At 45.9% G+C, this 18,137-nt stretch overlaps 1 protein-coding gene across 1 annotated transcript in view; it reads right to left on the reverse strand.

Moving 5' to 3' along the window:
- Positions 1-476: 476 nt before the first annotated feature.
- The window catches only part of LOC121287531 (opsin-5-like), a 56,098-nt gene continuing 38,437 nt past the window's right edge, over positions 477-18,137 (reverse strand). The window contains exons 6-8 of the mRNA XM_041205465.1: positions 7,815-7,942; positions 5,975-6,309; positions 477-1,046 (exon numbers count right to left, since the gene is read on the reverse strand). Of these exons, the coding sequence (XP_041061399.1) occupies positions 477-1,046; positions 5,975-6,309; positions 7,815-7,942 (1,033 nt within the window). The remainder of the gene's footprint in view (positions 1,047-5,974; positions 6,310-7,814; positions 7,943-18,137) is intronic.

Consider the following 18,137-nt stretch of genomic DNA (forward strand, 5'->3'; position numbering starts at 1 on the left):
AAGTCCTGGCTTCAGTTGCTCATATGCCATCTTTAAACTCGAAAGTGGGCACACTGGAGCTGGATTGCAGTCACAATCTAAAAATACTTTACTGAACAGTCTATCCTCCCCCAACTCACCTGTTCTTGAGAGTCAAAATTCCACTCAGTGCTCATGGAATGTTTCAACATATTGCTACGTACATGGGGTGAAACTGGTGTGATATTAACATACAAACACAATAACACATTCATAAACCCTATTTACTGTTTTAATTTCATGTGATGTGTTAACACTTTAAAAACTTATTCCAAATATACAGAATTAAAGTAGTACTAAAAATTGCAAACTTTATGACAAAACAATTTATACCATCTCTTGATTTTTATAAATATCTTATCCATCTTCACCATACTGAAATCTACTTTGTCAGTGGATCTTTCAATGCTTTCAGTGTTTAATGTGATAAAAAAAAATATAGAAATGTTATAATAGTGTTATATTAGATCCTTAGTAAGCTTGGTGGGCAGTATGTCTATTGCAACTTCAATGTTTTCAGATGAAATGTTTCCAGTTAGCACCACAAGGGTAGTTTTCATCTGTTCATGTGCTGTACTGTTATCACTTGAAACATCAATACTGGCTTTGGGTGAGGATCCTTGTGAACGCTGAGATTTTGGATGGTTACTGAAATGTTCAAATGTATCAGTGCATGTGTCGCAGGCATCCTGCAGATCCACAATTCCATTTGGAAGTTTGCAAGAATTCAATGTGGTCTGATCGCAAACTGATTTTAAAGACAGATCTGGTCCACTACTGCAAGGTCCACTTTGCCGCCTGCACAGATCGATTAAATGTGCCATGTCTTTGCTTAGAAACTTCCGAAAGTTTGGTTTAAACAGCAGATGGATGACCGGGTTGTATAAGGTAGAGGTTTTTGAAAATATAGCTGACAGAGCAAACGCTAGAGGTGGAACCTTATCAGCATTCCCAAGCGCTGCCCACATTGCTGTAACCGCATATGGTGTCCATGATGTGAAGAATCCAATGCACACAGTCACACTCAACTGTAAATTAATGAAAAATGAATGGTCACAGTAATAATGATTGTGACACAAATTAAGCATTTTTGCTTAAGGTTGATGTTAGCATCTTTAACTCAATCACAGTGCACAACAAGTTAGTTTCAATGATAGAAATCTTGTCTAAACTTCATATGAAAATTACAGAATTTTGTCAATCTAAAAAAAATGATTGGGCAGTTATTAAAATCTAAAATAAAAAAGCTATGAAAAATCACATGGACTCAAAACGTTAATTCTGTTTCTGTCTCCACAGATGCACCCAGACCTGCTGAGTTTTTCCAGCACTTCCTGTTATTAAAACCTGATTGGTCCTGATAATGTTTTTGAAAGCATTAATAATCCCACCTTGTTCCAATCAGAGAGTTTCTTTGAAGCTTTGAAGGAGAAATAGTCAAGAAAGATAGCTTCTTTAGATGAGGAGAAATGGTAAGAAACTGTTGCATTACAACATTTCTTACAACATATTGCTCATCCACAAGAATAGCCTGAAAATGGAGCTGGATGTTGTCAATTGCTGGCAAGCCCCGCTACAAGTGGGAGGTGACCTCACTTCAATGGGCAGTGGGATCCAGGCTAGTATATTTCTGGTAGAGGATAATTAATGGGATGCCAATGGGCCACAGTTCAGTTAAGAATCGTAGCCCAAGAGCTTCCAGCCCCCAGAAAAAATCTGGCAAATCAGCTGACCCAGCTGTGTCACTGCTAGCAATAGTCATTGCTCAGGCAGGTAGAAGGCACACCAATGGCTGAAAACCCTTGAAGAGCATTGAGGTAGATGGGGGGGAAAGCTGGGGCTAGGTAGCCTGGCCTCATCAATTGTGTGTGTGTGTGTGTGTGTGTGGGGTGGGGGGGGGGCGGGGAGAATGGGGTGCAGTGATGGGGTGGGTTGGTAGAATCGTGAAGTAGCAGCAGCAAGTTTGCATGACAGCACCCATTGCTGGTGGAGACATTCTGTGGGCTATGGAGTGCCCATAAAGGAAGCCCATATCCAGATCCCACTGGCCACCAGCTTTCAGTGGGCGGTCTCCCCACATGGCAGCAGGTCCTCCTGACATAGGTAAAAGGCCCGCGGAGGCAGCAAGTCATCCTGAATCCTGGGACACAAGTTCAAAGTGAGGGGCAGGAGGTTTAGGGGTGATGTGAGGAATAACTTTTTTACCCAGAGGGTGGTGACGGTCTGGAATGCACTGCCTGGGAGGATGGTGGAGGCGGGTTGCCTCACATCCTTTAAAAAGTACTTGGATGAGCACTTGACGCGTCATAACATTCAAGGCTATGGGCCAAGTGCTGGTAAATGGGATTAGGTAGGTAGGTCAGGTGTTTTTCACGTGTCGGTGCAGACTCGATGGGCCGAAGGGCCTCTTCTGCACTGTGTGATTCTGTGATTCTGTGAATTGATCAATTAAGTAGCTCAGTTGGCCTCCTGGTAGAAGTATGAACTGTCATCTTTTCTGCCGCTGGCAATATGGCATGACAGTGGGTAGATAATGGGCTTCCCTCCCAATGCCTTTTGTTAGCCCTCCTGCCCCCCAGCCTGTCCCCAATGGGCCCGGAAAAGTCAGACCATGCTGAGGATGTGTTTCCCCTTCAGTGCCCGGGCATTAAGCGTTGCCTAGGTGGAGAGCAGAAAGAAAAACCTGGCAGACTATTCTCGTTTTCTCATGGGTGGATCACGCCTGATGGATCTGATAGAATTTTTTGAAGAGGTAACTGAAATAGTGAATGGAGGAATGTCTATGGATGTTTGAAGCTCATGGAATTGAAGGCAGTTTATTGACCTGTTAGGGAATTGGCTGAGTGGCAAGAGACAGAGAGTAGGGATAACTAACAGGATATGACTAATGGTGTCTTACAAGGAGCTGTGTTGGGGCCTCAAAATTTCACTGTATTCATTAACAACTTAGATGTTGGAATAGAAAACCAGCTATCTACATCTGCCAATCACAGAGATAGTGGTATTGTAAGTTGTGTAGATGGAAGTATAATATTACAAAGAAATATTAATAGATTAAGTGAAGGGGCAAAACTGTAGCAAATGGATTTCAATGTAGGCAAATATGAGGTAACCCACTTTGGACCATAAAAGATAGATCAGGGTATTTTCTAAGTGGTGATAAGCTAGAAGCAATGAAGATCAGTAGAGACTTGGAGTCCAGTTACACAGGTCCTTAATATCTTATCAACAGATACAGAAAATAACCAAAAAAGCCAATGGAATGCTGGCCTTTATAAATGGACGGCTAGAATACAAGGGGGTAGATGTCATGCTTCAGCTATTCAAAGGCCTGGTTAGACCACACCTGGAGTTACTGTGAGCAGTTCTGGGCATTGCTCCTTATGAAGGATATACTGACCTTGGAGGGAGTGCAGCATATATTTACTAGATTGGTACATGAACTTCAAGGCTTAAGCTTACAAGGAGAGATAAAACAGACAAGGCTTGATTTCCCTGGAATTTAGAAGGTTATGGGTTTTTTTGATAGAAGTTATTAAGATATTAAGGGTAAATCAGGAGAAATTATTTCTCCTGGTTGATATTGTCTAAAAATTAAATCCACACTTTTCAGGAGTGAAACACTTTTACACAGAAATGTGGTAGAAGTTTGGAACCCTGCCATAAAGTGCAATTGTTAATTTAAGAGATGAATGTGATAGATTTTTGTTAGCCAGATGTATTAATGGTTTTGGAGCAAAGGTGGGTATGTAGGGTTAAGTGGCAGATCAGCCATGATCTCACTCAATGACATGATAGGCTCAAGGGCTTAGTTGGTCTACTGATCCTACATTCCTGTGACCCTAATAGCATGTTGCCTCACTTTTCCTCCATTGAATTTAGTGGAAGAAAAATCCAGCAGTTCTGTAAGGGCTGTGCAATTTTCCCTGTCTGATTTTCTTTTCTGCACTCTGCTTAGGTGATGCTAAATATTAGGCTATCAGAGCTGAAAATCTACTCAGTGGAAAATCATCAAAGATATTTTCTATAAATAAGGATAAGGAAAACCCAAATGAAACAATGATATGACACAAAATTCATCTGCTTAGCATCAAGTTTCTTGGCACTACATGTACAGTTTTGGTTTCAAAATGGCATCTGTGACATGTGCACACTTCTGGTGTGAACCACACTGAACACTATTTTGTTGATGGCATTAGAGTGCATGCAGGAATTGTCTGCCAGAAGAATGCAGAATAGGCAGATCATAATGTCCATCAGCCGCTAATGCTGATTTGATAGCAGCGCTGCCATTTTGGAGTTCAATGCTTCAGCCAACACCATCTCTTAAGCATGCACTGCTGATCACACATTCAATAGCGAGAAGGAATCCCCACCAGCTCTATTTAAAGGAGTCATCATTACTTTCAAGTTAATTGCTTATTGGTTTCTACAGGCTCTTGCTGTAATTGTAGAAGTTTTTGGTGCTTTCTAGAGATATTTAAAGTTGTTAAAGTCTACAGGGAGTAGTGTGGCAGCTACTGAAGGACTTTGTCCTGACTACAAGGATTCTACATCAGCTACTAGCTACCAAACATGGGTGCAGTAGTCTGCATTCCCCTTAGAGTACAAAATGATAGGGAAAAGGAGGAGAGGCAACACAGAGCAGGACCAGCTGCTGGAAGAAGGAGAAGGGGGAGAAGTGACCATACCTGTCCAATTTTCCGACCTGAACCTCAGCAAGGAACAGTATGCTTCACTAAAGAGGTCCTCATTGAAATCTGTCACCTGCTGCTGCTATAACTGTAAACTCTGAACTGAATGAGAACACCTCAGCCATTGGTTGAGAAGCTGACCATAGCTATGAGCTTTTATGCGTCTAGCTCCTTCCAGGCTGGAGTACATGATATTTGCAACATCTTGCAGTTTGCTGTCTGCTGTTGCTGAGGCCAGAGGAGCTGAATACATTTCGTTCTCTTTTGCCAGACTACAGCATGTTGCTCTACGGGAATTGCGGACTTCCCCATAATACAGGATACCACTGTCATTTTGCAGGTACCACATGTTAACACTGAGATGTACCATAACCACAAAAGGGTTCACTTCTTCAACATCCAGCTGATGGTGTGACCACACACAGCAGATTATGCAGCTTAATATCCAGTATTTTGGAAGCAGTCATAACGTCTTCTGTCTACAGCAGTCTAACTTTGAGTCACACAACAAACCAAAGCGCTATCCTCTGTCAACATGGCTCATCACTCTGCTGCACAACTCAAGCACATATGAGCAGCACACCTTTGACAAAAGCCACATTGCCACATGGAATGTGATAGGGCAGGACATTGGCTTGCCAAAATAATGCTTCCACTGTCTAGACCACACTGGAGGAGCCCTGCTGTACTCGGCAGAGTGTGGGTGTTAAGATTCATGGTGGTCTGCTGCATGTGCACAACTTTGTCACCATGAGCTCTGCAGCAATTCTAGTAATCTGTTGGAGGACAGGCTGCTGGACTGCTGTGATACCCTGTAAGTCCCTTTGAATACGGTATTTGCAACTATGATGGCAGTAGTCTGAGCTTGCATGGCAGCACCAAGATGTTGAGTGGCTTTCGCTTGTGCCACAATGGAGGTTGATGCATCGATCATCAAACGCTGCCATCATGGTTGAGTCCACAAGTGTACTAATGGAGTTCCACACTCAAAAGCGTGAGCACCACTTCGCACAGAACCGTTTGCCAAGTTGGAATCAAACCTCTTCATGTCCCTTGACATTGTGTGCAGGCTGTCTGGCAGGCTCCCCAATGTACCAAGCATTTCATTGTGCAAAAAAAAAGAGCAGACACTGAGCTCAAACTTTATGTGTCTCAATTTCTTCCTCCCACAAGTCATTCTAATACTGTCTTTACCTTACTAGAGGCTAAGAGTTTCTAGCCAAGTTGTTCGTCTCATTACTTTATGGTATTTCCAGACTTACCTTTATAATTAAATTGTGTGCATTGCTTGTGCTTGTTTGTGGGGATACATGCTGTTGCACTGCTCTTCTTGATTCTTTTATTGTTAACAGGATGAGAGTGTACGATATAGTGATTATACCACAGGGGAAGATGTAGCAAAACAGAAAGAGTGCCATGATATAGGACATTGCATTGGAATCTGTATTTGGTGCTTTCCAGTCTATGCAGCAAGCGGTCCCATAAGGCTCCATTCCATAATGACCCCAATTTGCTAGAGGAGAAATGGCAAATATGGAAGCATATACCCAAACACAGGTAGTCAGGAGACACGCATATTCTGATGTAAATCTGTTGCCTGTTATAGAATAAAAATGTAAAAACACTGGGATTAGAATCAAACAGGAAGCACTAATTACAACATGATGCACAAAAACACTTTGGCACATTGAAAGATCATCAAAATCCAATCCTTTCAAAGAGCCCATTCAATTTATTCAGTTTTGAGCTGTTCCTCACCTCTTTACTTTCCTCAGGGAATGTACTACATAAATATTCCATCATCTCCCAGAAAAGCTAAATTTCAAAATATCTATCAATGGCTAAATTTGACCCTGGCCTGCTGCAATCTACAGGAAATACCATGGTTCTTACACCCAACTCCACACCCAACACAGTGCAGCCAATTACCAGTTTAGAAGGTCATTGGGTGAAGGGCACTGGCCAGACCTCATTAATAAGTCTTCAACAAGGTGGGTTTATGTCTGGAGCTAGTCAGGCAGGCAATAGCTCAGAGGACTGGTGGGGGGGATTGCAGGCAGGATCACACAAATTAGTCAACTCTTTCACATTTGGAGAAGTCCTCTAGTGTTTCCATTTAATAATTGCTGTTTAGGCCACTTGAAGACAAGTTGTACTCTAATCTACTTTATGGCCTCAATCTTTCCCTCGTCAGGCATGCGTGATCGGTGGGCCTGAGAGTGGTCAGGAAATGGGGCCCCCACCGCAATCAACACCCGACTGCGATTTCACCCTCCTGGCCAATTAAAGGCCAACGAGCATGAAACGCGTTGAAAAGCTCAGCGCTGCCAGGGTGGGGGTGGGGGTGGGAAGGGGGCAGGCTACGACGTCACCATGGGCATAGGTGAGCACTTCCACTGAGCTCCCTGAAGGCAGACAGCTGCCTCAGGGGCCTGCAGACCTCCACAGAATAAAAGAAAATGTCCATGCAGCACAATCAAGCACCTGAAAGCATACTTCGTAAAAATGCTGTCCCCAGATATTTCTTATAATTTTATATCCTAACAGAGATTTCATCCTGCCCTTGGATGAGGCTTAATCAAAAATTTAAAGGCTGCCTGGCTGACTGGCCAGTCCAACATGGGCCGTTATGTTATTTCCAGACTTACCTTTACTCAAAAGTTCTCTAAACTCCACTGGGTGAACCTGGTGTATGGCATGCTTAACCTATTGGAAAACCAAAATTGCATCGGGCTAATAGCTGTCAGGGTCACCATTGCTGAGAATGGCTTTATATTCCAGATTATTTAATTGAATTTAAATTCCAGCAATTGCCATGGTGGAATTCAACCTGGGTCCCCAGAGCATTAGCCTGATGCTCTGGATTACTCAACCAGTGACATTAACACTACACCACCAGGGCCCCCCAGCTATATGGAGAATAAACACTGTCAACCCACTCTCATGGGTTGAATGTCTAGTTCTGCAAATTCTATGCACTTCTCTGTAGATGAAGCAGTCTAGGGCTGATGTATTATTGCAAATAATCATGAAACTGTATTTGAAATTCAATATACACTGTAAAGCTGTTCAAATACTTAATATTAAGAATTTGGAACCTACCATATGCAGGGTAACAGACCTTCATACAGCAGACAACACTCAAAACCGTCAAGTTAGTAATGCTGCAGATACCAAACAAAACACCACAGAAAGCATAATAGATGCATGATCCTTGGCCAAACAACCATCTGGAAGAAAGATGCTCTGTTAGTCATCTTGCAAGAGTATTCATAAGATTAAAGAATCCTGTATCCTAGATTAAGGAGGACATGACTTAATTTAAATGCTTCTCATTGCTGAGATATATATGCCTAACTTTTTAATTGAATAAAGTTGTCAAACTTCCTTTTCGCATCTGGTTTTCTAATTTCAAGTTGGAGATGCTTCGTGCTTCTCTCATAAATATGCCAAAAACTTCGAACTCAGCTTGATGATTGATCCTTGATATCAAGCGCTGAATCAAATGATTGTACTGGAAGATATTATTTGTTATCAAGAGCCAAAGGAATTTAATGCCCTACCCCATGACAAGTTTGGTATTAAGGGGACAGTTAATCAGACTGGATGGTGGCAGGTGGTAACCCTGCAACATTCCTGCTTCTACCTCAATTAAGTCCACAGCAGGAAGTCCCATGAATGACCTTCACACTCCACTGCCAATTGAGGTCCTTAAGTGGGCAATGGATGTCCACTTAAGGGCCTCATACTACCATCAATGGCATTATATCAGTTGGGGGTGGGAGGCTCACCACGTGGGGAGCATGATAAGCAAACCTTGAGAGGTTGCTTGCAGGCTCCCATGGGGGATCCCTTGTTCAAAGGCCTGGTGGAGGGAAGTGAAATTGGGAAGTGAGGACCCGCTGAAAGCCACCCCCTGCTCTTGCTGCTGACCCCTTCCCCTGTGACCCCAACTCTGCAATGCCCCTTCCAGCCTTCATTCACCTTTGCCCTGGGATCCAGCAATGATCCTGGGCCTCAGGTGGTGCACTACCGGTAGCAGCCACTACCTCCTGAGTGGTGCTGCCATTGAACAAAGCTGCTTGTCTCTGATTGGCTGGCAGCTTTCGGCAGGCGGTACCTCTGTTCCCATGGCCACTGTCCAGTTTGGTGCCTGTGTGGCACTTAATTTGGTGGACGTTCATAAAATAGACATTGCAGCCCTCCCGCCAGCCTTCCAGCCAGTGGCAAAATAGGCACGTTACCTCCATTAAATCCAGCCCAAAATATATTCATACAGTTTTCCTTCTCTATATGCTATTCTCTTGTATCTTATCTGCTGTTACCTAATGTAACCTAATGGTATACAGTATTTCACATTTTTAAAATTCAATTATGGGATGTGGTTGTCGCTGGCTAGGCCAGCATCCATTACCCGCTTCAAATTGCCCTTGAGAAGATGGTGGTGAGTTGTCTTGTTGAACTACTGCAGTCTCTATGGTGCAGGTACACCCACAGTGCTGTTAGGGAGGGAGTTCCAGGATTTTGACCCAGCGACAGTGAAGGAACGGCGATATATTTCCAAATCAGGATGGTGAGTGGTTTGGAGGAGAACATCCAAGTGATGGTGTTCCCATGGTATCTGCTACCCATGCCCATCTAGATGGTAGCAGTCGTGGGTTTGGAAGTTGCTACCTAAGGAGCCTTGGTGAGTTCTTGCAATGCATCTTGTAGATGGTGCACGCTGCTGCCACTGTTCATTAGTGGTGGGGGGAGTGAATATTTGTGGAAGGGGGGGCCAATCAAGCGAGTTGCTTTGTCCTGTTTGGTGTCAAGCTTCTTGAGTGTTGTTGCAGCTGCACTCATCCAGGCAAGTGGAAAATATTCCATCACACTCCTGACCTGTGCCTTGTAGGTGGTGGGCAGGCTTTGGGGAGTCAGGAGGTGAGTTATTGCCACAGGATACCTAGCCTCTGACTTGCTCTTGTAGCCACAGTATTTATGTGGCTAGTCCACTTCAGTTTCTGGTCAATGGTAACCCCGCAGGATGTTGTTAGTGGGGGATTCTGCAATGGTATTGCCATTAAATGTCAAGGGTCAATGGTTAGATTCTCTCTTGTTGGAGATGGTCATTGCCTGACACTTGTGAGGCATAAATGTTACTTGCCACTTGTCAGCCCAAGCCTGGATATTGTCCAGATCTTGCTGCATTTGGACATGGACTACTTCAGTATCTGAGGAGTTGCGAATGGTGCTGAACATTGTTCAATTATCAGCGATCATCCCCACTTCTGGCCTTATGATGGAAGGAAGGTCATTGTTGAAGCAGCTAAAGATAACTGGGCCTAGGACACTACCCTGAGGAACACCTGCAGTGATGTCTTGGAACTGAGATTATTGAATTCCAACAACCACAACCATTTTCTTTTGTGCTAGGTATGACTCCAACCAGTGGCGAGTTTTCTCGCTGATCCCTATTGACTCCAGTTTTGCTAGGGCTCCTTGATGCCACACTCAGTCAGATCCTGTCTTGATTTCAAGGGCAATCACTCTCATCTCACCTCGGGAGTCCAGCTCTTTTGTCCAAGTTTGAACCAAGGCTGTAATGAGGTCAGAAGCTAAGTGACCCTGGCGGAACCCGAACTGAGCATCAGTGAGCAGGTTATTGCTAAGCAAGTGCCGCTTGATAGCACTGTTGATCACCCCTTCCATCACCTTACCGATGATTGAGAGATTATTGGGCAGTAGACAGTATGGGTTGGGTTGAATTTGTCCTGTTTTTTGTGTACAGGACATACCTGGGCAATTTTCCACATAGCCGGGTAGTACCGCCACTTCTTTCTCACTTACTTTCTACATCTATACTTTGATTAGTTTACTTGAACCTCAATTCTCAGCTCTCTTGCTCTTCCACTTATATAAAGATTTTTTGAAGTTTCCCACAATAAGCAACACATGGGGTGCTAAAAAAAAATCAAAGTATTGTGAAAAATGTGTAAGAAATAATTTTTCATTCAGCAATAACTTTGTGAATCAACCCCTATGACCATATCCTATTCGTTTCTATCCTTTATAAAAGCAGCTTGTCCTCCTCTGTGTCATCTCTGCTTATAATCCCTATCCTTCTGCAGGCCAACAGGGATGGAAACCACAAAATTCATGATTGGTAGTAATCAGTCTGAGCAGAAACCTTGAAATGAAAGCCAAATCCTTCACCACATTGCCACACCATGTACACTTTACCACTTTTAAATGACAGTACAAATTGCCACCCAATACTTCTATTAGCCCAGCAACATCAGCAGAAATAAATCAACAACTAACCTGAGTGTGGTTGATGATTTTTTTAAATGGCACTGACAGGAAGCCCTTCCTGATGCTGAATGGATGCTCAACTGTGTGAGGGATGGCCAGAGCATAGACATCTGAAGTGACACTGATAAGGCCAAATTAGCCTTACACACTGGAAAAACTCAGCAGGTCCGGCAGCATCGGCGGAGAAGAAAAGAGTTGACGTTTCGAGTCCTCATGACCCTTCGACAGAACTTGAGTTCGAGTCCAAGAAAGAGTTGAAATATAAGCTGGTTTAAGGTGTGTGGGGGGGTGGGGGGGGGGGGGGGTGCGGGGAGAGAGAGAGAGAGAGAGAGAGAAGTGGAGGGGGGGGGTGTGGTTGTAGGGACAAACAAGCAGTGATAGAGGCAGATCATCAAAAGATGTCAACAACAATAGAACAAAAGAACACATAGGTGTTAAAGTTGGTGATATAATCTAAACGAATGTGCTAATTAAGAATGGATGGTAGGGCACTCAAGGTATAGCTCTAGTGGGGGTGGGGAGAGCATAAAAGATTTTAAGATATTTAAAAATAATGGAAATAGGTGGGAAAAGAAAAATCTATATAATTTATTGGAAAAAAAAGGAAGGGGGAAACTGAAAGGGGGTGGGGATGGGGGAGGGAGCTCACGACCTAAAGTTGTTGAATTCAATATTCAGTCCGGAAGGCTGTAAAGTGCCTAGTCGGAAGATGAGGTGTTGTTCCTCCAGTTTGCGTTGGGCTTCACTGGAACAATGCAGCAAGCCAAGGACAGACATGTGGGCAAGAGAGCAGGGTGGAGTGTTAAAATGGCAAGTGACAGGGAGGTTTGGGTCATTCTTGCGGACAGACCGCAGGTGTTCTGCAAAGCAGTCGCCCAGTTTACGTTTGGTCTCTCCAATGTAGAGGAGACCACATTGGGAGCAACGAATGCAGTAGACTAAGTTGGGGGAAATGCAAGTGAAATGCTGCTTCACTTGAAAGGAGTGTTTGGGCCCTTGGATGGTGAGGAGAGAGGAAGTGAAGGGGCAGGTGTTGCATCTTTTGCGTGGGCATGGGGTGGTGCCATAGGAGGGGGTTGAGGAGTAGGGGGTGATGGAGGAGTGGACCAGGGTGTCCCGGAGGGAGCGATCCCTACGGAATGCCGATAGGGGGGGTGAAGGGAAGATGTGTTTGGTGGTGGCATCGTGCTGGAGTTGGCGGAAATGGCGGAGGATGATCCTTTGAATGCGGAGGCTGGTGGGGTGATAAGTGAGGACAAGGGGGACCCTATCATGTTTCTGGGAGGGAGGAGAATGCGTGAGGGCGGATGCACGGGAGATGGGCTGGACACGGTTGAGGGCCCTGTCAACGACCGTGGGTGGAAAACCTCGGTTAAGGAAGAAGGAGGACATGTCAGAGGAACTGTTTTTGAAGGTGGCATCATCGGAACAGATGCGACGGAGGTGAAGGAACTGAGAGAATGGGATGGAGTCCTTACAGGAAGCGGGGTGTGAGGAGCTGTAGTCGAGGTAGCTGTGGGAGTCGGTGGGTTTGTAATGGATATTGGTGGACAGTCTATCACCAGAGATTGAGACAGAGAGGTCAAGGAAGGGAAGGGAAGTGTCAGAGATGGACCACGTGAAAATGATGGAGGGGTGGAGATTGGAAGCAAAATTAATAAATTTTTCCAAGTCCCGACGAGAGCATGAAGCGGCACCGAAGTAATCATCGATGTACCGGAGAAAGAGTTGTGGAAGGGGGCCGGAGTAGGACTGGAACAAGGAATGTTCCACATACCCCATAGAGAGACAGGCATAGCTGGGGCCCATGCGGGTACCCATAGCCACACCTTTTACTTGGAGGAATTGAGAGGAGTTAAAGGAGAAATTGTTCAGTGTGAGAACAAGTTCAGCCAGACGGAGGAGAGTAGTGGTGGATGGGGATTGTTCGGGCCTCTGTTCGAGGAAGAAGCTAAGGGCCCTCAGACCATCCTGGTGGGTGATGGAGGTGTAGAGGGATTGGACGTCCATGGTGAAGAGGAAGCGGTTGGGGCCAAGGAACTGGAAATTGTTGATGTGACGTAAGGTGTCAGAGGAATCACGGATGTAGGTGGGAAGGGACTGGACAAGGGGAGAGAGAAGGGAGTCAAGATAACGAGAAATGAGTTCTGTGGGGCAGGAGCAAGCTGAGACAATCGGTCTACCGGGGCAGTTCTGTTTGTGGATCTTGGGTAGGAGATAGAAGCGGGCCGTCCGAGGTTGGGCGACTATCAGGTTGGAAGCTGTGGGAGGAAGATCCCCAGAGGAGATGAGGTCAGTGACAGTCCTGGAAACAATGGCTTGATGTTCAGTGGTGGGGTCATGGTCCAGGAAGAGGTAGGAGGAAGTGTCTGCGAGTTGACGCTCAGCCTCCGCGAGGTAGAGGTCAGTGCGCCAGACAACAACAGCACCACCCTTGTCAGCGGGTTTGATGACAATGTCAGGGTTGGACCTGAGAGAATGGAGTGCAGTAAGTTCAGAGAGAGACAGGTTAGAATGGGTGAGAGGAGCAGAGAAATTGAGACGACTAATGTCGCGCCAACAGTTCTCAATAAAAAGATCAAGAGAAGGTAAGAATCCAGCGGGAGGGGTCCAGGTGGAGGGAGAATATTGGAGATGGGTAAAAGGATCCGTTGAACTGGGAGAGGACTCCTGCCCAAAGAAGTGAGCCCGGAGACGAAGACGGCGGAAGAAGAGTTCAGCATCATGCCGAGCCCGAAATTCATTGAGGTGAGGGCGTAAGGGTATGAAACTAAGTCCTTTGCTGAGCACTGAACGTTCAGCATCGGAGAGGGGAAGGTCAGGGGGTATAGTGAATACACGGCCGGGGTTGGGATTGGAAGATGGGGTGAGGACGGAGGGACGGGCAGGGGTGGAGGGTCCTAGGTGGGTGTTGGTGTTGATGAGTTGTTGGAGCTTGCGTTCCTTAGCACTTGAGAGAGAGAGAAAAAGTTTCTTGTTGAGGCGTCGGATGAGCCGAAGAATAAAATGAAACTGGGGGCACGCGCAGCTTTGAAAAAGGGTACGGCGGTGCTGCTGGAGGGAGAGGTCGAGTGTATTCATATGGCGGCACATGGCACTGAGTGTGGATTTCAGAATGTGATGGGAACAGCAGTGCGAGAAATGTTTTATGTCCCGGAGATACCTGTAATCCTGGGTGAGTTCGAAACATGAGGGGTGGAATTTCAGTTGAAATCCACGTGGGGTAAGTCGGAGACGGAGACAGTCACAGAGAAAGGAGATATGGCTGTGAAAGCGGGTTTTAGTAAACACCTTGTCAAACACCAGGAGGGAAATGGAAAGCAATGAAGGTGAGCTAGGCAAAAGAAATGCCTACCTCCTTGAAGAAGTTCTGTTCTTTTCTGCGACAAGATTTCCGTTCCTCTCTTTTGCCTTGCTCACATTCATTGCTTTCCATTTCCCTCCTGGTGTTTGACAAGGTGTTTACTAAAACCTGCTTTCACAGCCATATCTCCTTTCTCAGTGACTGTCTCCGTCTCCGACTTACCCCACGTGGATTTCAACTGAAATTCCACCCCTCATGTTTCGAACCCACCCAGGATTACAGGTATCTCCGGGACATAAAACGTTTCTCAGACTGCTGTTCCCGTCACATTCTGAAATCCACACTCAGTGCCATGTGCCGCCATATGAACACACTCGATCTCTCCCTCCAGCAGCACCGCCGTACCCTTTTTCAAAGCTGCGCGTGCCCCCAGTTTCATTTTATTCTTCGGCTCATCCGATGCCTCAACAAGAAACTTTTTCTCTTTCTCTCAAGTGCTAAGGAACGCAAGCTCCAACAACTCATCGACACCAACACCCACCTAGGACCCTCCACCCCTGCCCATCCCACCGTCTCCACCCCATCTTCCAATCCCAACCCCGGCCGTGTATTCACTATACCCCCTGACCTTCCCCTCTCCGATGCTGAACGTTCAGTGCTCAGCAAAGGACTTAGTTTCATACCCTTACGTCCTCACCTCAATGAATTTCGGGCTCGGCATGATGCTGAACTCTTCTTCCGCCGTCTTCGTCTCCGGGCTCACTTCTTTGGGCAGGAGTCCTCTCCCAGTTCAACGGATCCTTTTACCCATCTCCAATATTCTCCCTCCACCTGGACCCCTCCCTCTGGATTCTTACCTTCTCTTGATCTTTTTATTGAGAACTGTTGGCGCGACATTAGTCGTCTCAATTTCTCTGCTCCTCTCACCCATTCTAACCTGTCTCTCTCTGAACTTACTGCACTCCATTCTCTCAGGTCCAACCCTGACATTGTCATCAAACCCGCTGACAAGGGTGGTGCTGTTATTGTCTGGCGCACTGACCTCTACCTCGCGGAGGCTGAGCGTCAACTCGCAGACACTTCCTCCTACCTCTTCCTGGATCATGACCCCACCACTGAACATCAAGCCATTGTTTCCAGGACTGTCACTGACCTCATCTCCTCTGGGGATCTTCCTCCCACAGCTTCCAACCTGATAGTCGCCCAACCTCGGACGGCCCGCTTCTATCTCCTACCCAAAATCCACAAACAGAACTGCCCCGGTAGACCGATTGTCTCAGCTTGCTCCTGCCCCACAGAACTCATTTCTCGTTATCTTGACTCCCTTCTCTCTCCCCTTGTCCAGTCCCTTCCCACCTACATCTGTGATTCCTCTGACACCTTACGTCACATCAACAATTTCCAGTTCCTTGGCCCCAACCGCTTCCTCTTCACCATGGACGTCCAATCCCTCTACACCTCCATCCCCCACCAGGATGGTCTGAGGGCCCTTAGCTTCTTCCTCGAACAGAGGCCCGAACAATCCCCATCCACCACTACTCTCCTCCGTCTGGCTGAACTTGTTCTCACGCTGAACAATTTCTCCTTCAACTCCTCTCACTTCCTCCAAATAAAAGGTGTGGCTATGGGTAACCGCATGGGCCCCAGCTATGCCTGTCTCTTTATGGGGTGTGTGGAACATTCCTTGTTCCAGTCCTACTCCGGCCCCCTTCCACAACTCTTTCTCCAGTACATCGATGATTACTTCGGTGCCGCTTCATGCTCTCGTCAGGACTTGGAAAAATTTATTAATTTTGCTTCCAATCTCCACCCCTCCATCATTTTCACGTGGTCCATCTCTGACACTTCCCTTCCCTTCCTTGACCTCTCTGTCTCAATCTCTGGTGATAGACTGTCCACCAATATCCATTACAAACCCACTGACTCCCACAGCTACCTCGACTACAGCTCCTCACACCCCGCTTCCTGTAAGGACTCCATCCCATTCTCTCAGTTCCTTCACCTCCGTCGCATCTGTTCCGATGATGCCACCTTCAAAAACAGTTCCTCTGACATGTCCTCCTTCTTCCTTAACCGAGGTTTTCCACCCACGGTCGTTGACAGGGCCCTCAACCGTGTCCGGCCCATCTCCCGTGCGTCCGCCCTCACGCCTTCTCCTCCCTCCCAGAAACATGATAGGGTCCCCCTTGTCCTCACTTATCACCCCACCAGCCTCCGCATTCAAAGGATCATCCTCCGCCATTTCCGCCAACTCCAGCATGATGCCATCACCAAACACATCTTCCCTTCACCCCCCCTATCAGCATTCCATAGGGATCGCTCCCTCTGGGGCACCCTGGTCCACTCCTCCATCACCCCCTACTCATCAACCCCCTCCTATGGCACCACCCCATGCCCACGCAAAAGATGCAACACCTGCCCCTTCACTTCCTCTCTCCTCACCATCCAAGGGCCCAAACACTCCTTTCAAGTGAAGCAGCATTTCACTTGCATTTCCCCCAACTTAGTCTACTGCATTCGTTGCTCCCAATATAGTCTCCTCTACATTGGAGAGACCAAACGTAAACTGGGCGACCGCTTTGCAGAACACCTGCGGTCTGTCCACAAGAATGACCCAAACCTCCCTGTCACTTGCTATTTTAACACTCCACCCTGCTCTCTTGCCCACATGTCTGTCCTTGGCTTGCTGCATTGTTCCAGTGAAGCCCAACGCAAACTGGAGGAACAACACCTCATCTTCTGACTAGGCACTTTACAGCCTTCCGGACTGAATATTGAATTCAACAACTTTAGGTCTTGAGCTCCCTCCCCCATCCCCACCCCCTTTCAGTTTCCCCCTTCCTTTTTTTTCCAATAAATTATATAGATTTTTCTTTTCCCACCTATTTCCATTATTTTTAAACATCTTAAAATCTTTTATGCTCTCCCCACCCCCACTAGAGCTATACCTTGAGTGCCCTACCATCCATTCTTAATTAGCACATTCGTTTAGATAATATCACCAACTTTAACACCTATGTGTTCTTTTGTTCTATTGTTGTTGACATCTTTTGATGATCTGCCTCTATCACTGCTTGTTTGTCCCTACAACCACACCCCCCCCACTTCTCTCTCTCCCTCTCTCTCTCTCCGCCCCCGCCCCCCCACACACCTTAAACCAGCTTATATTTCAACTCTTTCTTGGACTCGAACTCAAGTTCTGTCGAAGGGTCATGAGGACTCGAAACGTCAACTCTTTTCTTCTCCGCCGATGCTGCCGGACCTGCTGAGTTTTTCCAGGTAATTCTGTTTTTGTTTTGGATTTCCAGCATCCGCATTTTTTTTGTTTTTAGCCTTACACACTGACTGACATCAGTCATACTTCCAGTGCACACTCCTAGCAACCTACCCAAAATGGAATCTTCATCATGGCCTGGTCCAGAATTGAGTACACATGGTGTAGATGCCACTTTGGATGTAAGACAGCATCCACAGCGTCAAAAACATAAAAACTACAAGATACAAATTTTGCAGTCCAAATTTCAACTTCCCATATGTGTTTTGTGATGTATTCTTTCTGTGATTTGATTACATCAGGTCTATATTTGTTAAAGGACTAGAAAAGAGTTAAAATTTCCTATTCCTCCATAAGGTAAAATCTTGGAGAATGTTGGATTATATTTATGAAACTAAAATAATGTGTAAAGTTCAGCCAAGTCTAACTGAATTGGACAAATCTGGGCCAGCAATTCTTCTGATCTAATTCCTTGCAGATCCTTACATTGTTAGTGACAACAACTCTTGAAATGCTCAAATTGAATTTGGTATAAATTAATTGGTGTGTTTTA

This window comes from Carcharodon carcharias, chromosome 14 (genome assembly GCF_017639515.1).
Source record: "Carcharodon carcharias isolate sCarCar2 chromosome 14, sCarCar2.pri, whole genome shotgun sequence".
Lineage (NCBI taxonomy): Eukaryota > Metazoa > Chordata > Chondrichthyes > Lamniformes > Lamnidae > Carcharodon > Carcharodon carcharias.